Below are 24213 nucleotides of genomic sequence, written 5' to 3' on the forward strand. Positions count from 1 at the left end.
GAAAAGATGCAGCAGCAGAAGTCCCATTGAATAAAGTCTGGGAGTACAATGTTTCATTTGTACTATTATTAATCATCATGTCAACTATCAATAACATTAAGTTGTATATTTTCAGTCATGCAAATGGGCATTCTTGTACAGCTCTTTGTTGACTACTTGTTCTGAACTTTGATGTCGTTTGGCTCTCTGGTTTGAAAAGGCTGCCAACCCCTGATCTAGGGAGTTCCATTCTCCCGCCCGCAGAAACTGTCTCGCTGACTCTGGATACGTGCAGCCTGCCCCCCCCCCCAGCACTCGGGGTGCATTCGCTCCCATTCCCTGCCCTCCCCAATCAAAGTCAACCAGAAGGTTGAAGGAAGGAAGAAGCTGCAGAGCTGCTTTGCCACTGTGACCTGGGAAGAGCTGCAGCAGTCCCAGCAGGGCACAAGATGAGAGGATCCAGCCAGCAGCCCCTGACCCTAACTATAAGCCAGGGGTGAGGATCCTAATGCCCAGGGGCTGGATACAGAGCCCCTAAGGCTTGGGGCTCCCCCTCACTATCAGCACAATGGGAGCCCACATTGGCACTCCAGTCCCATATTCCCCCCCATCCACACTTCCCCGGGGAGCTGGAACAGCAGCTCCCACTCCACGCGTGAGTCAGGAAAGCCAGAGCCAGATCCGATCCACGGGCTCTGCCTCCCCCTGGCTGGTGCAGTAAAGTGCTGCCTGGAGGCTCCCCCCCCCCCGAAATCTACGAGCGCAGGCCCCCCAGGCGCTGGTGTTTGAGGGGAATGTGGGAGTCTAGCTTTCTGCTTCTCAGCTGGGGGCCATGTCAGTGAGCTGTTCTTCTCTTACTGTTTTTTGCTTCTCACTTTTGTGCAGTCCCCGACTGATTTTTCTGTGGGTCAGTGGCCCCCAACCCAAAAAGGGTTCCCCAGCCCTGCCCTAGCCCTAAGCTCCAAGCTGGAGAGGGACCCGCAGGCTGAAAAAGCCTCACGGGGCCCACGACTCCTCAGGAGCCAGAGATTCTCCCAGGGCTGGGTCTGTCCTTAGAAGATGGAAGAGCGACTCCACCCCCTCATCCAATGTTGATACCACACAAGGCTACTCCTGATCACGGGGAGCTGCACTCAGCAGCACCCAGAATCTTGACAAGCTTCATGAAGCCCCCTTTCCCCTGCCCACAGCCCCAGGGCAAAGAGAGAAACAGAGGCACACACAGGAAGGCACCTGACCGAGGACACAGAGACAGTCAGTAGCAGAGCCTGGGAGAAAAGAATCCAGGTCTCCCGATTCCGAGCCCCTTCTCCTCTGCACCCCACTAAAGCAGGGGACTGTTCCGCTTTGCCGAAGGATGGAGCCAGTATCGGAGCACCCTAAGGGGAGCCAAGGACACCAGGCCCAAGCGCCCTTCGACAGACTCAAACTCAACTTGGCAGCCAGTGTCATCCACCAGCCAATCAACCAATCACACACCTGCCCATCAGCTAGCAAGGCCAACTTCTGCTTAAAAAGTGAACTAGTTAAATGTTACGTTTAACCGGTTAACCAGGCCTGCCCGCCGCGCCGCAGGCTGCTCCGCTGCATTGTGCCACGGGTGGGGGATGCTCTGGCAAGCCTGCTGCACTGCGGGCAAAGGCTGCCCTGGCTGGGCCGCACCAGTTAACTGGCTACCCCCGTAAGCATGCAGGTAAAGCAATGCTTACCAGGTAACCGGTTTACCCTTTACACCCCTACCATCAGCATGAGACTCCTTGGGTCAGCCACGCAAAGACAGTGTGCATGGACATCTCCTAGATCTAGACCTCTCCTGGCCCATCGCCACAGCTAGACCCCTGGGTGATTGACACTAGGGCACTGAAGCAAACCCCTCAGCATGCTCACAGCTCTGCAGGTAGAACTGGGAGGAGGACACGGCAAGAGGCTCTTTCAATTGCAAAATCCACTCTCCCTGCTGGATGGGCCACTAATGAGTTGTGAAATCCCACACCTGCCTCCGACCAGGTGATTATACAGGGCCTGGAATACACACAGCAGGGCGCCTGCTGGGTTCCTAAGTGAGAGGCAGGAGGAAAGGAGTCACTACAAGAGTTACTAACCTACAGAAATCCCCCCTTCTCTGTGAGCCAATGCCCCATGCCAAGGGAATCCAACCCAGGCCTGACAGACACAGGCATTTTCAGCAGAGTCCAACAGAAACAATCATGTCCAAGAGAAGCTAGTTCTCCTCCTCCTCAGAAGAGCCACATTGCCCCCAACAATGCCCGAAATGAGCCTGGCCTTGGAGTGGAGCAAAGGGTTTGGTTCTGCTCACAGTCCTGGTCTACCCTTCACTATGACATGTGGGAGGAGGGATGTGAACACAATTACGCTCATCTCAACTGGCACAGACACAGCTAATTCAGTGGAAGAAAGCTTCCAGTTTCTGTAACTCCTGGAGGTAGTTCCTACAGCAACAGTCCCTTTGCCACTGAAAGCATCTACACTAAGGCACTATAGCTGCTTAGTTCTGGTGCCCCCGCACCCACAGTGTAGACAAGGCCTCAGACAGTCACTCTGGTTGTAGTCCAGAGTCACTCCACTTCCTTCAGCAGAGCAATGCTGCAGTTACAACAGTGCAAACAGGAGATCAGAATCTGAGTCAAATTAGTGACGGGAAGATGAAAATGGGTCAAGTTTTGTGGACTAATCCCCAGAGCCTAGCCCCAAACTAGACCAGCTCCGCACTATTTCAACCCTCTTCTCCCAACCCCCACATTTCTTCCATATGAGGCCAATAAACCCTAGTCTGAGGGTAACAAGACCCTGTCCTAAACACCGCCAGCTTTTTGTCTGGCCTTGCTAGCTGTATTACAGTAACACCTAGAGACCTCCGAAATGCAGAGCAAGGCCCTGCTGCACTGAACATACAGAGCGAGAGTTCCTGCCCCGAAGAGCTTCCAAACACAACAGTCAGGACACAGACTGGGTGCATGGGAAGGGAAACAAGCAGAGAAAGGGCAGTGACACTCACAATCCCACAGCAAGTATTGGCAGAACTGGGACTAGAACCCAGGTCTGCCAACTCCCAGGCCTGGCTGCCATCTCATCTTCCATCCACCAGCTAGACCCAGGGCTCTCCGGACAAATTATTTGGTGGCCTCATACTTTTCCTTAAAACAATTCACATTAGGGAAAAAACAAACAACTACGCACATATGCGCATCAAAATTAGGGATGTGAAAAATTAACTGGTAAGCGGTGGGGGATAGGGGCAGGGGGCTCCCCCAGCCCTGCTGCAGACAGGGACTGCTCTCGTCCGGAGCAGCTCCTGCCCATGATGAGCCCAGGCACCCTGAAGGCAGGGGGTGCTCTGAGATCTGGAATAGCCTCTGTACGTGGGGAACCCGGGCCCAACACAGACAGAGGTGCTGCAGAGGGGTCTGGGAGCCTGTAGAGCCAGCAGCAGCCCCGGCATGGGGGCTGGGAGCCGGAAGCCAGCCCCAACACAGGGCTGGGGGCAGGAGCTCCGTGGGCTGCAGTCTGCTCCAGCCGGGATGGCGTGGTCCCCAGCCCAAATCCCTCTTAGCCAGTTAACCAATTAAACATTAAGTCAACCTAACGTTTAACCCGCTAAGTGACGAATCGGGACTTCTGGGATTTATTTATCGCTTGCTAGTAAATCAGTCGTGAAAAGGTGATAGTAGCAAACACACAAGTATCCCTTTTCACAGCAGACTTACTCAGCCCTGGCGAGCCTGGAGACAAATTAAGCCCTGGATGGGGGATCAGGGGAGGAAGTGAGGGCCAGAGGGGATTGGGGTGGGAGAGGTGGTGGGGAGAGGAAGCACCTGAAGCTCGGGGATGGGGCCCAAAGCCCTGGAGCTAGAAAGCAGCCACTGCATGGCAGAAGCGCAAAGCCTGAGCCCCAGGAAAATGGGACACTCAACAGCTGCTTCTCCACAGTTGTGCTCCAAGTGTCTCTGGCGAGGGGCAAGGCCCAACCTTTGCTGGTGGCCCCAGCAATCAACACCAAGGCAGTGCATCCAGGAGCACAGTGGGGAGGAGGGGATGTGGCTTTGCCCCCTCCCCTAAAGTTAGACTTTGCCTGCTTCTCGGGGGGGGGGGGGGGGAAGAGGAGCCAGTCTCCTACTAAGCTGCTGAGAAGCACTTTGCAGGGACACTTTTAAAAAAGTCATCACTGCTCCCACTTTTGCAACAGGAGAAACTGAGGCACGGGGCAGAGTTGGGAATGCACCCCAAGGAGTCTAGACTCCCAAGAAGATCAAAGCCAAACACCTGCCAAACCTGGAGACGGAGCGCACTTCCTGGACCAAAGCCCATCCCCCGCCAGGGCTAGAGGTCACCCCGGCAGATCCTACTCCATTAGAAAACATACAAGGGCGGGGAGACCACAAAGCTGGACATTTTCTGGCCGCCACTCGCACAAGCACAGGAGGGGAGCCCAGCCAAGCAGCACCGCAGCCAGAAAAGTTTAAATTCCACCATCTGCATCTGTTTCGTGTGTGCCTCTGCCCTTCCCCCACCTACTCCAGGAGCCGGAGTACGAGGAGGAGGGAGCGGGGAGGGGAGGACTGACAGGAAGAGAATTCTTCTGCCAATAGCCCCGCAATCACCTCCAGGCTAAGCGGTATGCACCCTCAGACAGCAATCAGCAAACTTCCCCACTCCCAGAGAAATCGGAGATTCAGGGAAGCTGCCTGCCAGCACAGCTGTAGCCTTAGCATGGCTGAGCCTAGCAGTGCCTGGACGTCACCCGCTGCTTTCTTTCTATGAGACTCTGACCCACATGTGGATGGAAACCTCACCAAGTTGCTCAGATCCCTGCTGGCTAGGGAGCCTGCCTGCAGATCTTGTCCACAGGATTTGATTGGCCTAGGGATGTAAAAGCCCATTTACTTGGCTAACTGGTTAAACATTGTGTTTAACCGGTTAACCAACTGAAGGGGGCGGCTGAGCTAAAGTCTGGCTGCTCCGTCAGGCCAGGCCCAACATGAGCGGGGGCTGTTCTAGGTGGGCTGGAGTGCCCCCTCTGCCCAGGGCGGGCCCCTCGGCAGGCGGGGGGAGGGGGAGTACTGCTCCAGCCCCCACCGATTAACCGTAACCAGTAAGCATCACCAGTTAACCATTCGCATCCCTAATAGGCAGCAGGTTTAAACAAACGTAAGGAATTACTTCTTCACACAACACACCATTGACTTGTGGAACTCACTGCTGGGGGAATGCTGTGAGGGCCAAAAGTATAACTGGATTCCAAAAAGAATTAGGTAAGTCCATGGAGGATACATCCTCGAATGGCTATAAGCCAAGTAGGTCAGAGGTGCAACCCCATGCTCTGGTTGGCTCTAAACCACTGCTGGACAAAAGCTGGGAATGGGCGATGGGGGATGGATGATTGCCTGTTCTGCTCATTCCTTCTGAAGCATCTGGCACTGGGCACTGTCAGCAGACAACGTACCGGGCTAGATGGACCATGGGTCTGACCCAGCACGGCTGTTCTTAGTTCAGAGCCTGGCAGCAGTGCCAACCACAGCTTCAAAGGGCTGGCTGTACAGAAGCTTTCGTGCCTTCTACCCAAATCTCCTGACCCGGGCTGGCAGGCTTGCTCCCTCGGACACCACAACCCAATGCAGTCACATCCCTGGAGGCTTCAGAAGGCCGCGATTCCAGAAGCTCACACGGGAGCCACAACTGCAGTCCTGCCCCCTAGGAAGAGTGGGCTGTTTAGACTGGAAGAACATGGGGAATTTATCAGAGGCTGCTTGGAAGCCTCTCTGTGGATTAAATACAGAAAACAGATGCAATGCCTAAAGAAGCCTGAAGCGCCTCTCCATCTTGCACGTGTGTAGACATGATCCTAACCACTACTTTATAAGCACGGAGGGATTTTCTTGGGGTTTCCATGGTTCTTCCAGTGGAGCCAGCACTAGACCAGGAGATCTGGGTTTTATACCCAGCTCTCCCACAGATCTCAGGCAAATCACACACCCCTCTCGGGGCCAAGCTATGTTCAGCCCCGGTTATTGGCTGAGCTGCTCTTTCCCAATCCCTAATGGAACAAGTGCTGAGCACAGCCTGCCCCCACCGACGTTGAGGGATGAAATAACTCTCCAGGACGGCACCAAAGAAACAAGCAGTTGCCCCTCCCACATCTTGTTACGAGCTGATCAGCGACAGCCGCCAGCTCTTCCACGAATGCTGACTATCTTCACCTGCCAAGCAACTTGATAGAAACTGGAAAATTAGTCATTAACTGACAGGAAATCGCCCACCAGTCAACACGGGGAGAGTGCTCTGGGTTATCAAACTAGCAAACCCGAGGCCTGGCAGGTTCTGCTTGAGAAGCACAGAGCTCCCACACACTCCCGCACTTGGAGAAGTTTCTGAGATGCTGGCAGGCATAGGAAGAGTGGAAGGAGAGGCAGCCACCCTCACCTTCCACATAACTAGACCACACTAGTAACCAGGCTGGTGGATCAGCTTTTCCTACGACCACATTACATGGCTGGGTGGGACAGCTTCAGAAGCCCCTGCTCTCCCCACTCTGGCTTATGACCCATGGAAAGGGGAAATTGCAAAGCCTGCTGTGCAAGCAGAGCTGTTGGGGATGCTGGCCCTGACAGGGGACATTTGGGATCCAGTGAGGCTCTTAACTCAGGCATTTTGTCTACAGTTTTATTGTTCTGCTATAGCTATTTAAATGCAGGGCACTGTGGCAGGGTAGCTGTTCCACATAGGTAGACGAAGGGTCAAAGCAATCCATAGGGAGGCTGCCCAAAACTCAACCAATGGGAGGAGAGCTTAGAGAGATCCAATCAGGAGAAGGCTTGTTGGAGCAGCCAATCAGGGCCATATAAAAAGGGCTGCTCAACGGAGCAGAGTGAGTCTCTCCTTGGAGTACAAGGGAGAAGAACTGGCTGCTGAGAGAAGCACCTCAGAGAAAGCTGTGCTGGGAAGGATCGGGGAGCGCCACCCTGACTGGCTGCCAGACTGAAGGGCAGAGAAGAATGCTAGGGCTATGGGGAAGTGACCCAGGGAAACAGGCGGCAGAAGTTGAAGGAGCGGCAGTACATGGCTGCCAGCTACAGGGTTCCTGGTTTGGGACCCAGAGTAGTGGTTGGGCCTTGGTCTCTCTCCTCCCTCTTCATCGCTGAGGGGAGGGACCAGGGCATGGACTACAGTTTGCCACAGAGGCAAGTTGCTGGACTGAGGACTGTCAGTCCCTTGGAAGTGGGGAGAGACCGGAGTAAGGCCTGGCCAGATGGCTGTGTCCGGGGAGCGATGCGGGTCCTACAGGTGGAGACAGAAGTGAAGGCGGGCAAGACACTGCTAGATGAAGATACCCTGGTGGACAAGCGCTGATTCCCCCATCAGGAGGCACTGTGGTGGTGAGAACGCCCTGAGTGGAGTGGCTGTAATGGGAATTCCAGGATAGCTCTTCCATTTCCAAAGCCAAGTAACTAATCCAGACTAAAAAAGTTAACTTATTTTGGAAGAGAATGTCCACATGGGGAATTATTTTAGAACAGCAATGGCAGAATCACTACTCCACCTTAGCTATGCCATCAAATTTCCCCATATTGACATGCCCTGAGTCTAGCCATCAGCAAGACACCCTGAGGAAGAGGAGAGAAGAAAAGAAAAAAAAAGATCAGGGAGGGGACTGCCTTGATGAGATGTACAGTGGAGTGGAAGGCATGAAGAGAGAATAGGGAGGGGCAGGAAGTGGGGAGAGGCAAGCCCAGAGAAACTTTCATTAGTGAAACTTATCAGACATGTCTAAGCCCTGCACTGCCCGCACTGAGAGTGCACGTCAAAGGACCTGAGCAAACATACTGCAGACAGGATTCGGGTCAAAAACCTGTTCCTGGCTGTGAAGTAGATTAAAGGGGGCAGCCTTTATTTGACATTGTATGCCCCACTGCAGGTAAGTTTGGCTTTTGCTAGGGCTTTATTTATTTTAAACCTGTCACATCCAGAGTCAAATCTTCTGTTAGAGATGATAAACGGTTAACTACTTTAATTCAGGACCTGACACCTGGCCAGCCACCCAGCCCCGCGAAACCTATGGCTGCAGGGTTCTGCCACCTGACCTGCTGGCCCCTCTGCGGCCAGGACTGCTCTGACCTGGCTGGTCACTTTTGGAGTTCACCAGTGAAGGCCGGTTAACCCGTAAGCACACTGGTAAGCCTCATGCTTGCTGATTAACCATTTAACAGCCCCATTTTCCATGGATTAATTGGCCATGATTTTCAAAAGTGGCTCAGGACGCCTCAACAGCCACATTAAAAGAGGTCTGAGATGCAGAGGCCAGAAGCCCAGTAGTTCATGGGAAATAGGGATCAGGTTCCTTTAAGGGGTCCGAAGTTTGGCACCTTAAAATTTCACTACTCCCTTTTGGAAATGTAAGCTACCGATTTCAAAAGGAAGACCGAGACTACGGGGAGCTCATTCTAAATCTTCAAAGGTGACTTGATTTTTGTAAGGAAAGAGGAGGAAAGTCCAAATCCCGAGGTACTTAATGGCTTTGCTTTTCAGAAGGGACCACAATCTAGTCTGGCCTGCTGCCCAAAAGGCCATGGACTAGCAAAGAATGTGTAATGCCCAGAGGCAGCTGTTTGTCACAGCAGAAATCATCTGAGTTCCTCTCATTGCTCATTCAAGATCAATTCATCCTTAGGCACATTCGCCCTGCATAAAGATCCAGAAATCAAGATTGGTTCAGAAGAGCAGGATTCCTCCTTCTGCCAACACAGCAGCTCCTCTCCCCACCACCCCCTAGCAGCAGAATCCCATCTTCCTCCAGCATTACCCCACCTGAGCCCTCACCCAGCAGGGGTGCTGAGACATTTACTGCTAACACTTCGTCAATTTCAGGCTGTTGCCAGCATGGTGCGGAAAACCTGGCTGCGCAGGAGTTATGAGTGCCTGCCACTGTGCTGTCAGAAAGTGCCCGTTTTCTGCTGGAGGCACTTGAGGGAGAAAGCGAATCGTGAAAAGAGAATGAGCGCAAGCGCCGAAGTGTGCATCTGACAAAGTGGGTCTCTGCCCACAAAAGCGGATTCCCAAATAAATCTGTTCGTCCTTAAGGTGCCACAGGACTCCCAGTTGTTTCCCCAGTAACAGACTAACATGACAACCCCTCTGGTACTTGTTAAGTGCAAGTGAGTAATTTGCAGGGAGAAAGAAAAGACAGAGACAGTATCTGGATGCTTATGAAGAATGGGTGTTCAAGACGCCTAAAACCTCACTCCTGAAATGCTCTCTACCTCCTCTTGAGTAGTTGTCCAAGGCATAGACAGATTCCCCACTCAGCAGCCTACAGTGAAATTAGAATTTCAGATTTTTTGACAGGTGTTGTAACTGCACACGTGTTGTTTTCACAATGTGAAACACAGCGAGGTAGGAGTCACCGAGTTCAATACCCAGCTATCATAGACAATCCCGTCAACTGGTCCTATTCAAGAGTGTTTGCCCGTGGCTGCTATTGGCAGCTGGGTCAGAACCCAAACCCTCTGATTATTAGAAACTTTCCAACTTCCAGCCAACAGTTGTTCATGACTATTTATTCCTGTCCTCTAGCTTGGAGAGCTCTTTCCCTTCTCTGGTGTGTTACCCTCCTGACATATTTTCAGATGGTAATCACATCCCCTACAGTCATTGCTTTGCCAGGCGAAACAAGCCAATCTCTTCTCACAGCTCTCTCCGGCTGATCGACTTAGCACCCTTTCTCCCTCTTTTCTAGTCTGAATTCATCTTTCTTCAACATGGGTAACTAGAATTGGAAACAGTACTCTAGCCTAGAGGAGGTCTCTGACTTGTCCAATAGCAATAATCCATCCCTATTTGAGAGGATCAGAAAGTGAGTTTCTACCCTGATATCCCAAAAGGCCTAATGGGTCCACTGACAGACAGCTCAGCCAGGAGGTGCAGCCATTTAGAAATGAAGCAAGTCTGTTTCCAGGCTAAAGACAGAGCGATTCCTTGGAATCCAGACAAAGTTCAGTCCCCGACAGATCTCAGTCTGTTCTCCAGAACCACAAGACATAAGGCAGAGGACAAAGAAGCCTAAGTCTGCCACTCTCAATCATGATGAATAGGCACCTAGCTCTGTTGACTTCACAATGAGACAACTTGCATGAGTGCAGGTTGCAGAATCAGGCCTACAGTAAGAACATCATAGGAAGTGACCACTGCTCTGATCCAGGCATGTCAATCTAATGCAATATCCCAACACAGATGATGGCCAACACCAGGTGATTCAAAACAAGGTGCATGAAATCCTGCAAGTGGCAGGTCTGGAATAATGTGTGTCTAAGGAAAGTTGCCTCTTGACCCCCAATAGCTAGAAGTTAGCAACACCCTGCTTTCCCCGGGAAGCCTAAAGCGTTGTACTACCACGTTCCATCCCCAGAAAGATTACATTTGAAGATGATGAGAAGGGCTAGCATCTTCTCAGAAATAACCCACTCTCTATTACACATTGTCACATTTCCTCCACTTCTAGGAGCTATGCCGAGATCGTCTATTTGATGGCATCTTTCCACACCCTTGTCCAGTAATTTCAAGTGAAAGCTCAAGAACGTGATTTAAAAAACGCAGCGATGTCTTTATTTTCATGCCATGTAACACTCAAGTATGTCACCCCGGATCAATAGTTTTGAGTCTCCCCAACCCCACGCCAACATTTTGAAGGTATCCACCTTGAGATCACACCTTAAAGAAATCTGGTTTTCAGAGGACAAGTGCACGGCACATGCTGAAAAACCAAGTTATTAGGTGCCTCCCCGCCTAGAAATCAAGTCACTTTTGAAGATTTAGAAGAAGCTCACCACAATCTTGTTCTTCCTTTAATAAGCACAGGTTGTCATATTTTCAAATGTTGTAGGTTTATTTAAAACAGGCCACTGGCCCACGGCTTGCCTGAATCCAGCCCCCGAGGCTAAGCATTGGGGAGCCTGCACTGGTACTCCAGCTGCCCCAGCCACCCACCGGGCTGACGCCCACAAAATCTGGGCCCCTCTAAGCTCTGGTGTGCAAGGAGAACGTGGGGAGTATCTGTCTCCTTCTCACTTGCGTGCGGCCCCCCGACTGATTTTGCTGTGGGTCAGCAGCCCCCGACCCAAAAAAGGTTCCCCACCCCTGATTTGAAAGCTTAAATTTTAAAAATCCTTTTTAGAAAGATCACTGATTTGTATCCACCCAGAGCATAAAGCACCTTAATCCTGCATCAACTTGTCAGGTTGAACCAGAATAAATATACTGATTTAAAAATAAACAGAAAAACCACACCCCTAGCAAGCCTTTATAAAAACAGCTAACACGCAGCAATGTGCAAAGAGAAGTATTTCAGCTTGGTATGCTTCAAAGGGAAAGAAATGTGCTGTTACTTCCCAATCTCTCTGTCTCTTTAAGAATTACATGTGCAACATTTTTAACCAGAATGGAGCAACCACCCAAGCCGGTAAAACCAGAAATTTGTCATCTTTGTCCTATATAATGCTGCAAATCTTGTTTTATAGCTTTCCTTCAGAGATGCTTTATTGATAGGATCTTTTTCTACAGAATGAAGCAGGTTTCCTGGTTTTCCTAGGTTGAGTTTTACACAGGAGCAGAACTGTTGAAAGTAGGGACATTAGGTATCGTGTAACTGAATAGCTGAGTAATCGCATGAATTCGTATCAATTACTCAACTATTTTACAGTTCCCGGGGGTGGGGCTAGAAGCCAGTGTGCTCCGGTCCACTCCCAGGGAGCCCTCTGCCACCTTACACTGTATCAGAGGCAGCAGTGCTAAGTGCCAGGCGAGAAACAGTCCATAAGGGAAGCCAGTTTAAAAAACAGCTTCCCTCCTGCCCCTGATACAGCTCCAAGCTCCCTGTGGACAGGGAAGGCAGAGCAATCTCTGTCTGCAGGGAACTCGGACCCCCTGTGGGCAGGGGCTGCTGCTGGAGCAGATTCCGTCCGCGGCAGACCAAGGCAACAGCCTCTGCCTGTGAGGATCCTAGCTCCCCGCAGAGAGAGGCCAGCATCTGTCTGCAGGGCGTTCGGACTCCCCGCGGACAGGTGCCTCCGTGAGAGGCAGAGCAGCCTCTGTCCGTGAGAAGCGTGGACCTGCTGCAGACAGAGGCTGCTTTGCAACAGCCTCCTCTGCCCCCGCTCTTGTGCTGCTGCCTCTAATAAAGGCAGCAATGGAGGGAAGGGGAGAGGCAGCACCACAGAGCTGGTGCTGGGGGGGAACCACCAGCTCCTGATCCCCCCCCCCCCGCTGTCTCTGATAAAGACATGCGTGTAGTCAACAAGATTAACCGATAAGCTGAGGCTTAGTGTATAGTCTAACTGTTCTCAAACTTTTTGGGCTCCGGAGCCCTTTACATGCGTAAAAATGTATGCGGGGCCCCAGCGGTCCACTGATTGTGTTGTACCTGTCGATCTTTCCAGTTTGTCAACCTTGTGGAGCCCCTTTGAGAAACACTGGTATAGTCGATATAGTATGGTCAACTATATATTGACATCCCTAGTAGGAAGATGGACATACATTGTCCACCCCTTCTAAGCTCTTTCCCTCATCCCCATCCCCAAGGAACGTCTCCTTATCTGGGATGGTTTCAATCTGTATAGCTTAAGGAAGAAAAGGGTAAGGGGTTACTTGGTTGTACCCTCAGTATCTACAGGGGAACAAATGTTTCATAATGAGCTCTACAATCTAGCAGAGAAAGATCTAACAGAAGCAAGACAAATTCAGCCTGGGAGTAAAGCAGACATTTTTGACAATGCTGATAATTAACCACTACAACAACTTGCCAAAGGTTATGATGGATTCTCTGTATCTGACCATTTTTAAATCAAGATTGGATGTTTTTTTCTAAACCACCAGCTCTAGGAATTGTTCTGGGGGCAGTTCTCTGGGTCTGGTGCGTGTTATACAGGAGGACAGAGATGATCACAGTGGTCCTCTCTTTGGATTTCAAACAATCCCAATGTGCAGTAAGAAGTCTGCTAAGGAGGTCTGGAGAGCACTTCCACAGTGCTGCCTCTCCACTTCTGTTCCAGCTGCTGAACTGCATTGGAAGCAGCTAACACTCTGTTGAACGCTACCGCCCTTAATGACACTTTCCCATGCAAGCAACGGCCGCCGATAGGGATGTTTTGGGATCTCACACAAGAAGGGAGCGGAGGGATCCTCAAGCCAGGTTCAACATGATAAATGAGATGAGATTTAGGGCTGTAAGTTCTTTGGGGGTCTGAATCACATCTGCTTATGGGTCTGTGTAGCCTTTAGTGCGAGGGAGGCACCAATTTGGACCATGATTTAAGTAAATAATAAAATGAGGGGCCTTTGGGGTTGGGACACATTTCTCCCACCAAAAACCTTGCTCGGCAGGTTGAAACATCACCCTTGACTTGTGCACATCACTACAGCACCCAGCACTCACAGAAAGGTTCTCCTCCCAGCCAGCGCCAGCCTCAATGCACAACTATTGACTCATGCCACTTCCAAAGGCCCCGCTCCCCCCGCAGCCCGCAGAGTTGGATAAATATTTTCTTTGCTGTCGCAAGCCAGTTTGGCTGAAGAGCAGCATGCGATAACATGCACACTGAGTGACAAGAGCACCCCAACCACACATCAGTCCAAACACTTCCACATAATCTTCCCTCCAATCTCTTCCAAGGGGAAAAACTCCCTTTATGAGCACTGGCATAGATGGATCATTTCCACATTGTTTCTTACCAGGGCTTGGGAACAGAATGGCCCATTTACCTTTGTTATATCTGGCTCCCATGGATCAGAACCTCTGCACATGGCACCCCAACCAACTCCACAGCAATCAAAGAGGAGCTGGTGGGCACTGCTGAAGTTTCCCAGGTGGAGACAGGAAGTGGGGCCAGCTTTTATTTCTTTAAAGATCCCATTTTTCATGCAAATACCCTGAGAAATCCCTCAAACCACCCCCCCAGAATAGCCTAATGGTCTCATCACATCTCACCCAGTAGCCTGTTCCCAGAGGCTCTAAGTCTTAATCCAAATACTAGGAATTAGGTTTCCTGCACCTTCTTGGTATGCCAGGGGCCAGCCACCACCAAAAACAGGTTAATGAACTAGACACACCTTGGGTCTGATCCAGTCTTAAGTCCTGTGTTCCTAGATGCTCTAAATAATGCAATGATCTGCCATCCAAGGGAGAAAATTTCTTCCTGTCCCATCTCAGGAATCAGCTACAGCCAGCCTCTCTCATTTGTGTCCCAGCTAGCCTTCCTGCATGGGACACCGTTCGCAGAAAGCAGAAATTCTCCCAGGCACAGAGCAGCCAGCCTAAGGCTCTCTGCACCACTGACGCCCCGAAGGGCCAGTGCCTTCATGCCACAGAACTACCCTCCAGGCTGTCTTCACATAGGCTAAGGAAAACAGTACTACTTGGGACTGGGGAGGACACAGGGAAAAGACAAGGCCAAAGCAGGAGCCAACAAGATCTGTATTTATAGGGTCCAAAGTAACCTCAATGGGCTGTGGAATCAGCCTTAAACCACAGATTGTGGGGTGAAACTGGTCTCCCCAGTCAACCAACCCACCTGCACTTCTCCCCCCACAGACCACAATTACTCACGCTTTTCATATACAAGGACCAAATTCCAATTTCACTGACACCCCTGTGATCCCAACACAGTCAATGAACCACATCCCCCACCCTGCAGTCATTGTCACCCGGGCTGCATGAGTACCAAGGACACCACCAAGTGATGGGGCAGTTAAAAAACATACCCAGGAAGCATGAGGGCAGAACTCACACAAAACTGTTGGGCCCTTTTTCAATGTTTCCAGAGTTATCTGTCTCCACATTATCCAGCACCAGGGAGTTCCAGCAGTTATCCCCCCTGAGGCAACTATGAAATGCAGGAAGTGGAGTAGGTCTCATCTCTCAGAACTCCCCACTGAGTGGGAGTGGAAAGCACAGACTTCAGATGCCATTACTAACCACGCAAGCTCGTTCAATAGCCCAATCGGGAACTCACCTCCTGGAGAAGCACCGATTTTTTCTTCTTCAGAGCCTCGCACTTCCTCATTTTGCAGATCTGGTGGCTGGTCCTTCGGTTCACACAGTGGGTGCAGGCGCCACAATTCCCCTTCCTCAGGCAAGGGACACAGAGCCCGCAGCGCTTCCGTTTCTTCCGCGCCTGGCCAGCAGCGTCCACACCAAGACAGACGTCGCTTTTCTCCACAATCAGAAAGCCGCCTTCGCAGCCGTTCAACATTTCACCGCCTTCAGGGAAGCCGTAGGCACCTGTCGATTCATTCCTAAGCTGCAGCAACGACTGGAATTTCTTCATGGCTCCTTGTCAGACTGGGGATCAATGCAGGAGGAGGGTTTTTTAGCTAGATGTAAAATAGCGAAGGAAGCCAAAGTACAGCTAAAGGGGGGGGGGCCCTCTTCCCCGCACTAAAAGTGGGGAATACAAATCGAGAACTAAAAATAACGTGATCACGTCACTAGTTCAATTTCTTCGCTCTGCCAAACCTTCCAGCTCCATTCCACCCTCTTCACAGTTCATCTGGTTTTACACCCCAATGATTGCTCTCTTCTTGGGGTGCTTTGTTCCCAAACTCTGAGTTCTGTTTTCTTACAGACCCTCTGCGAGGGGATCATCCTGGATACAACACACTTTTTGGAAAGCGAGGGGGAGGGGAGCGCTGACTTGGAAGTTCGCACGGTTTAGTTGGAATCTCCCAGGTTGCTGAAATCTCAAGGACAATATAACAGCAAAGCTTTTCTCTCTATCTAAGATTAGGGGGATCCTGAAGAGACCAGAGCCAACAAGGTGTCTTCTGGGGGAGGAAGCAAAATAAAAATTAAAAAAAAAAAACACACAACAGAATGTAACTAGTAATTTTGTAGTTCTAAATAAATTTCACTCCCACTAAAACCACCAGATCAAGTGCCAAAACAATAGAATGTATCCTTACAATTTAAGAACTCAAAATTACAAATGACTGTTTGCCATTCTGACACCAAGTCATTTTCACTCTCAAAACAAGCACTTAAAAGTGTAAAATTTAACTCTGAAGTTTAAATTAAAGCAAGCATTACAATCCCAAATTAAAAAAAAAAAATTAAAACCCCCAAACCTCTGCCTCTAGGGAAAAACTACATTTAAAATATTGTTCTAAGACACTTATAGTTTCAATCAGTAACCCCTTTAAAATTCCCACCACTCATGGAGACGATCCACTCCCCAACTTTCTCACTGTAGATTTTTACTTTGCAAATCGGGACACCTTTAACCCCAACTGTGAGTTTTAAAAGATCCAAGCTATTAGCAGCCAGAGCAGAAGTTTAATAACCCTTCACTTTCAGTCTCTTTTGCAAACTGCTTTCCCTCAACAGATTCGTTGCTAACTTCGGATCTTTGTTTGCCTGCAGTAGTGTGTGTGTGCGCGTGCATTTAATAGCCACAGATCTGTTTATCTACCCCCCTCCACCTCTGGAAGATGTTCTGTTTTGCTTTTTAAATAAAGCACTATTACCCCACTGCCCTCCAGCCCCCAATACACAAAGAGCCATTACCAGCAAGCAACAAGAGGTGCAGCAAATAGCCCTGCAAACGTGTGAATCGGCACGGAGATAAAGAAGGGAGAGAAGTGCATGCGGGAGGAGTGGGGGGGAAGGGAGAGGAGGTGGGGGGAAGGGAGGGAGAAGGGGAAACCAACAAGCAGAAGTGTGGATGCAAATTGCAAAGGCAGCTGCTGCTGCAGCACGTTGCTTGCTGCTGCTGCTTCTTTGTTCTGGAGGTTCCTGCAACACCAGCCCTGCAGCCCGCTCCCTCCCCCTCTGCTACAGGAGGGGGCCTCTTTCCAAACACCGTGCGCCCAGCTGGCTCCGGCGCCGCTCAGAGCTGGGAAAGCCTCCCCCCAACCCAGCCCCGGAGCCCGAGCTCACCCCCAGCCCCCGTGCCGGGGACGGACAATGGGGAAAGTTTCCAGGCAGCTGCGAGGAGGGGAGAGGAAGCCTAGGGCGTGGGGAAGCACTTTGCTTCCTCTCCGAGCAGCACCCCCACAATGGCAGGGGGGAGGGGCGGCCAGACGCCCCCGCTGGAGCGGAGCCAGGGGAGCCTCCCCCGCGGTACCAGCAGTTCCTCTCCCCGGGCTGAGCGAGCTAGCGGGACCCCGGGTAACCTCCTCCTCCCCGGGCCATAGGGTGGATCCTCGCCCCGCTGGAGGGCGTCTCCTGCTGCCTCGGCCAGGGGGGCGCTCAGGGAAGTAGGGGGGCCGCGGCGCCCCAAGATTTCCTCCTGGGGCCCCCACTCCCTCGGGGCAGGACCCCGGGGGCTGCCGCCCCGCCGCACTCACCTGCCGGGCTAACGGGGAGCCCAGCCCCCGGAGGCGCTTGACTTGAGCCACATGGCTCCGGGGCTTAACTGTGCGCACGATCCGCCCAGCCAGGCTCTGCCTCTGTCCCCCCCGGAGAAGGCGGGGGGCTGCGGGGAGAGCTGTGGCTGCTTCCCAGACCCGCAGCGGGGAATCCCTGGCAGGACCCCGAGGCTGCCTGCGGCTCCCCCCCGGCCGGGCTCTGGCAGCAGCCGTGGGCTTTGGAGAGTTTCCACATGCTGGCCCGAGCCGAAGGGGGGCAGCGGGGGGAGGCTGGTCCATCAGCTGTGAAATACGGCTGGGCTGGGCTGCTCCCAGGGCAGTGAACTGCTGGGTGCTTCCCGGCGCCGCGGGGAAAGCTGACCAGGTCCTACACACGCTCTCCTTTGTTATGGTAGGGTTGGGCCAGGGTCCCTGGGCTCGCCACAAGTTGGGGTGCTCCTGAGTGCTGGGGTGCGTGCAAGCGCACTCCTTAGCCAGAGGGTCACTCCACGGGGACCGCGCTATGTGCTCTGGTTTGTTATTGTAGGGTCCTTCCAAAGGGGCGGGTCTAAGCATGCCCTGGTTTATTATTGTAGGGTCACTCCAAGGGGGGGCAGGCCGTACACACACTGGTACATTACCCCAGAGTTGCTCCAAGAGCGTGGGCTATGTATTCCCTAGTTTATTACTGTGGGGTTGCGCTAAGGGGCTGAGCCATGCCCGTCCTGATTTGTTATTGTAGGGTTGCGCTTGAGGCTGGGCTACACAACTCTGCTTTGTCATGGTAGGGACACCAGGATATGGGGCCTGGCTAGGTGCGCGCTGGGCTGTTACCATGGGTGCAGGACCGTGATTAGCAGCAATTCTACCCCACAAGTTGATGGAGGAGCTGGCTCCACAGCTAAGTTCAGCTCACCCACTCTCCCTGCACAGTAGCAATATGTCCTTCATTTAGACCTCAGAAACCTGACCCTGCCAGCGTGGGGATGAGCACAAGACTCTGTGCTCTGAGTCCTGCACGCCCAGTTCTCTTCCAGCCCCACCCTGTAATCTGCAGACCCTGAAACCCTGACATGACCCCTACGTTCTGTCCCTCCCAGACGCCTATGCCCCCGGCACTGTGCACTCCATGTAACTCCCACAGCTAACCCCCAATGCTTCCATGTCCCCAACACTCCTCCCTGCCCCATCCCTACAGTGCTCTATACCCCCCACCCACAGTCCTCCATGCCCTCCCTTGGTAGTGCTCACAGTGTTCTGGGGCCCATCCATTTCCTGTGTTCGTCCCCAGCACTGTCCACCCCAATTCTAGTGCCCACACTTCCCCATGCCCACCCGCCAGCATCCTGCTCTCCCAGTGCTCTGGACCACCTCACACTTCATGTGCTCCCCTTAGCACTGCGGGTGTCCCCCTCCTCGAGTCTCCTGTCCCCATGTCACCAGTAAGGGGTGCCTGCATTCTACCAGCAGTACCTCTCTAGTCAGTTTGGAGGGGTCCTGGGAGGCGTCCTCAATATTCCCCCATGCCCAGTCCCTCCTCGCCTCCATGTGCTGTAGCCTTTCTTCCCCTCACTCCCTGCCAGAGTAGCCCTTGGCAGAGGAACTTGCTGCTCCCCCTGCTGGCTCAGTCTGGTATCACCTCTGTCAGCCAATAAGCACCCCACAGATGAGATAGGAGGTTATTATTGTAGGGTCACTCCTGGGGCCTGGCCTTATGTGCACATTGGTTTGTTGGTGTAGGTTTCTCTAAGGATGACATGGCCATACGTGCTCTGGTTTTATTATTGTAGGGTCACTCTCAGGGGCTGGACAATGCAGACACTTGATTTGTTAGTGTGAGTCTGACTTTTATTTTGAAGGGGCGTGTAAGATAACCCTTATTTGTTTTCAGTCTGGATATCTATTTCCCCAGCTTTGTGCAGAGGAAGAGGGACTGCACCAGGGAGAGAGCCCAACGCATCAGGGCAGGGACAGTTTCTGACTATGTCTTTGTGCAGCATCTCGCACACCAGGCCTTCAGTCAGCATGGAACCCTCCAGGCACTACCATAATGCAAGTAACAAATAATCACAATAATTTAAGGATTTATATTTAAGCAATTAGAGACTTAGAGTATTTGGGCTCCAGGATTAGTTCTTGATGGGAGACAGAGGCTTTGTTAGCAACCTCAGTCCTCTTTCAATTTGTGATTGCTAATGGCCAGGATAGGTGCCTTTAATAAGTCAAAGGCTGAACACCATCCCGGCAGTTTGCTTGCTGTGGCTCTTGCTTGCAACAAGACACAGTGGTTTCACTGATACCTTGTGCTGCCCTCGTCTATCTGTTGTATCCACCCATCATCCCTGTTAGCCCCAAACAACTTGCAACCTTTTTCGTTATGGGTACAGTACAAAACATAATGGGGCCCTGCTCCGAAGGTGCTCCTGCAGTACTAACCATAAAAAGAGGTTCATTCATCCTACTCCACTTCAGTTCCACTACTCCACTGAAGTTTCTTCAGTGTAAGGTCGGACAAGAAGTAATGGGTCTAACCTGCAACAAGGGAGATTCAGGTTAGAGATCAGAAAAAAAACGTTCTAACTCTAAGGCTACGTCTACATCGGCATGATCTTGCAAATACTCTTTAACGCAAGAGTTCTTGTGTTAAAGTATTTGCGCAAGAGAGTGTCTACACTGGCATGTGCTTTTGCGCAAGAGCATCCGTGCCAGTGTAGACACTCTCTTGCGCAAGAAAGCTCTCATGGCCATTTTAATCATCGGGCTTTCTTGCGCAAGAAATTCATGTTGCCTGTCTACACTGGCCTCTTGTGCAAGAACAGTTGCGCAAGAGGGCTTATTCCTGAGCGGGAGCATCATAGTTCTTGCGCAAGAAGCACTGATTTCATACGTTAGAACATCAGTGTTCTTGTGCAAGAAATCCCCACCTGTGTAGATAGGCAGCATGTTTTTGTGCAAAAGCAGCTGCTTTGGCGCAAGATCGCGCCAATGTAGACACAGCCTAAGGGTAGTTACATTAGGACAAGGCTTCCAAGGGAGGCTGTGGAATCCCCATCACTGGAGGTTGGTAAGAACAGTCTGGATAAACAATTGTCAGGGATAGGCTAGGAGGTTCACTTGGTCTTGCCTGAGCACAACAGGTGAGCCCAACCTTTCTCTGATTGTAAGTGCAGAAGCAGCATCACTTCTTCTGGGTGCCTTCTACATGTTTTTCCAAACTCAGCGCAACACACCAGTGCCAGCAAAGACAAGTGCTGCAGATTTCCTGCTGGCTTGGCTGCAGGCAAGCTCCCTTTTCTCACAGCCGCAAAAGCTGCTGCCTACAAAGCCACAAGTGTCCGGGGTTTGTGCCTCGCTGGCATGCAGGCAACGTATGCGTCCAGCAACAGATGGGGGACTTTGCTAATTGATTAATTTGGCACTAGTGCAAGACAACCACAACAATCAGAGGCCCTTACATTTCAGAGCAACTTGAATGCAGATTATGGGGAGTGAACTAATAGAATGGGAGACATTCGGGATGGGAGAGGCAGCAGGAGTTATTGGATTACATACAGGACTAGCAGTCAGGGGCAGCTGTACTTTAATCCTTCTCTGGCACTGACTTGTTGTATGATCCTGGGCAAGGCACTTGACCAGCTCAGGGCAGAAATGATATGTGGAGGCCTGAAAGGATGGAGAGGAGTTTTATTATTGCTCCTTAAAGTTTATTTTTCTGCTTCTGTTTGTTTTTACACTAAAATATCAGCTTTTGTCTGTGCTATTGCTTCAGGAAGACTACACAGATGGATGGAGAACTAGAAATCTGATTAAGGAAGACGAAGTGATTTAATATTCAGAGCATTTAAAACCTGTGTTTAGTCTTTTCTTTAAGACTTGAGATCTCTCCGGAGAAAACAGATCTTATAATAAAGCCTCACCTCTTATTACGTGTATTTCATTTGTGCTCAGGTGCCACACCTACCAGTGAAAGCACATTGTGCTAGGTGTTGTATACAGTAAGAGATTTCCTCTAAGACTAAGGCCCAGATCCTGAACGCTATTTATTTGTGTCTAATTCCCCTTGAAATCAATAGAAAGGCATTAGGCACTTACTACCTAGACGATCTTGACCCTAAGAGTTTACATTACTAGATAAGGCAAACAGAGCAGGGCTGGGAGAGAACAGGCACACCCCGCAAATTCTAGTATACAAGCACAGTTAGCAAAACTACCCAGGGCTTTAGTCACTGGACCAATCAATCAAGGGCTGGTGGTGTTCACCCCATCCTTAAGACCTCCAATAATACTGCAGGAGAACAAAGAAAATCCAGCCTAACACTCCAGGGCTGTGTCTACACTGGGCCACTTATTCCGGAAAATCAGCCGCTTTTCCGGAATAAGCTGCGAGCTGTCTACACTGGCCCTTGAATTTCCGGAAAAGCAACGACGCTCTACTGTACAAAATCAGCCGCTATTCCGGAAAAGCTACGCTGCTCCCGCTCGGGCATAAGTCCTTATTCCGGAACATTATTCCGGAAAAGGGCCAGTGTAGACAGCCCAGTAGTCTTTTTCGGAAAAAAGCCCCGATCGTGAAAATGACAATCGGGGCTCTTTTCCGGAAAAGCGCGTCTACATTGGCCACAGATGCTTTTCCGGAAAAAGGGCTTTTCCGGAAAAGCAGCCTGCCAATGTAGACGCTCCTTTTCCGGAAAAACTGAAAACGGAATAGTATTCTGTTTTAAGCATTTCCGGAAATTCATGCCAGTGTAGACACAGCCCAGATATGTCTACAATTCAATACACTCAGCCATCCAGGCTTGATTTAGCCAATACAGGCTGATTAACACCAGGCACAAACTCAACTCCTTGTTTTCTTACCCTCTTTACCTTAAATCTCTCTGTACCTCTGTCTAGCCAGGTGCTAATACTTATCTAATAAGAGATCATAAAGATTAATTAGTTAATGTTTGTAAGTCACTATATAAATATCGTTACAATTTCTATTGACTCGTGAATCCATCCCACTGCAAGATTGTTACAAGGGTTAGAGTCCTGATTAAGCAAAGTCCTTACGCACATGCCTAACTTTAAGTGCATGAGTATTTCCTTCCCCATTCAGCAAAGCATTTAGGCCACTGGTGGGCAATCTGTGGCTTGCAGGCCACATGCAGCCCAGCAGGTTTCTTGGTGTGACCCACAAGACGTTTTGTTCACCATTGCCCATGCACAGGATTGCCAGATTCCACTGGTTTCCATCTGCAGTTTTTTCCTGACAGTATTATTAAAGTGACACACACATAACGCAAGGGTACATGAAGCGAGGTGCGTGTTGATTGCACATATTGACTGTGAGAGCCGTGCGCTCCCTCTGCATCCCCGCAAAGTGCTGCTGCAGTTCAATCAGCACACCCCACAAATTCTAGGATGCAAGCATAGTTAGCAAAACTACCCTATCCCAGGAGACCATCTTGGTTCTGACAGTCTTGCAACCCACTGAGATGGAAGACCACTCCTGCGGCCCACTCAGTAGCCTAGATTGCCCATTGCGGATTTAGGCCCAGGTCCGTGAAGATATTCAGGCTCCTACTGTCCTCTGATTTCAATTGATCCAGGCCTCTGGCATGGCTTACGTCCCATTGTCTTTAGTATAAGGTAAGCACAAGTTCAATCCATGTTCCAAAACTTTGCTGAGTCAGGGCCCAGGCCATTAGTAAACTAGGGGGCGAGGCTCCAGCTCTTCACAATAAGGGGTGTCAAGTCAGCACCAATGATTGTGAAATCTATCAGTTGACTGGTCTCATTTCTGGGCTCAAATGAGGCTCACCGCTTGTTTGCCATGAATTACATATAGTTGATTTTTACAGCAGCGTTCAGCAGGGCCTCTTAAAAGCAAGTTGCTCCAGTGACTATAAATGTGTCTTTCAAAGGTTCTCTGCTGGCAAACCCTCTGGTTTTTTACATCAACATATGTTTGTTTCATGTGCTCTAGGAAGAATAAGCAGCCTCTTTCATTTCCACATCATCAGGTTTTTAACGTTCTGCTCACTAATCAAACTGCATTTGAATATGTTCCCACTGAGAGCCTAATTCCATTTCTCTTAATCTGTCACCACTTGGTCAAAGTTTCCAGACCTTTATGCTGCAACTTGGTAGCCATGTTCCATGACCACAAATTAGTTCACCGACAAGCATGCTTTCCACATAAAATCATGATTCTTCAAATTATTCTGACACCTGAGCCTGCAGAGTTCCACCAAAATTAATGGATCATAGCTTAACTCTCCACAGACATGGGTCTTCTTATTTCCCTGAGACAAAGAACAGCAGACCCTACACTCAATCAAGGTCAGAGTCTCTATTGACTTCAGCAGGAAAAGGTTTACCCTAGAATTATAACTAAGTGATGGGAGACAATTGATGTGCGATGTAGTCCATCCCATGTCTGATCAAATAAAGGATTAGTTCCTTCATTGGACAAAGTTTTGTCTAGAGTTGTTTATAATGATTCAAGCAATAAAGTTCTCACTCTTGCCTAAGAAGATCTAATAGCTCTTAGCTTCTTCCATGCAAACTATCCCCAAACACTGTAGTTAAAACAATGTCACAATGTGAAACAACAGCAGAGGGGAAGATGAGAAGCCTGGGAAACAAACAGGAAGAATTAGAAGCCCTGGCCCAGTCGAAGAACTATGATTTGATTGGAATAACGGAGACTCGGTGGGATGACTCACATGATTAGAGCACTTTCATGGAAGGGTATAAGCTGTTCAGGAAGAACAGGTGGGAGAGAAAAGGAGGAGGAGTTGCATTGTATGTAAGAGAGCGGTATGATTGCTCACAGCTCCAGTATTTAGAGGGAGAAAAACCTATTGAGAGTCTATAGGTTAAGTTTAGAGGTGGAAACAACAG

The 24213-nt window shown here is 50.5% G+C and overlaps 2 protein-coding genes across 4 annotated transcripts in view; both read right to left on the reverse strand.

Moving 5' to 3' along the window:
• TET3 (tet methylcytosine dioxygenase 3) overlaps nucleotides 1-17477 on the reverse strand; it is a 161074-nt gene extending 143597 nt beyond the window's left edge. Inside the window, exons 1-2 of one of the 3 annotated variants that reach the window (XM_075910902.1) lie at nucleotides 17326-17477; nucleotides 14994-15322 (exon numbers count right to left, since the gene is read on the reverse strand). In XM_075910902.1, coding sequence (XP_075767017.1) covers nucleotides 14994-15308 — 315 coding nt within the window. In that variant the 5' untranslated portion in view covers nucleotides 15309-15322; nucleotides 17326-17477. Of the gene's footprint in view, nucleotides 1-14993; nucleotides 15323-16543; nucleotides 16634-17325 lie in introns of those variants that run through there. The other 2 variants (XM_075910904.1, XM_075910905.1) reach the window with 2 other exon arrangements.
• The window catches only part of DGUOK (deoxyguanosine kinase), a 37682-nt gene continuing 29142 nt past the window's right edge, over nucleotides 15674-24213 (reverse strand). The window contains exons 7-8 of the transcript XR_012897969.1: nucleotides 19762-19857; nucleotides 15674-15804 (exon numbers count right to left, since the gene is read on the reverse strand). The gene's annotated coding sequence lies outside the window, so the exon portion shown is untranslated. The remainder of the gene's footprint in view (nucleotides 15805-19761; nucleotides 19858-24213) is intronic.

The sequence above is a fragment of the Pelodiscus sinensis genome, chromosome 28 (assembly GCF_049634645.1).
Source record: "Pelodiscus sinensis isolate JC-2024 chromosome 28, ASM4963464v1, whole genome shotgun sequence".
NCBI classification, from domain to species: Eukaryota; Metazoa; Chordata; order Testudines; family Trionychidae; genus Pelodiscus; species Pelodiscus sinensis.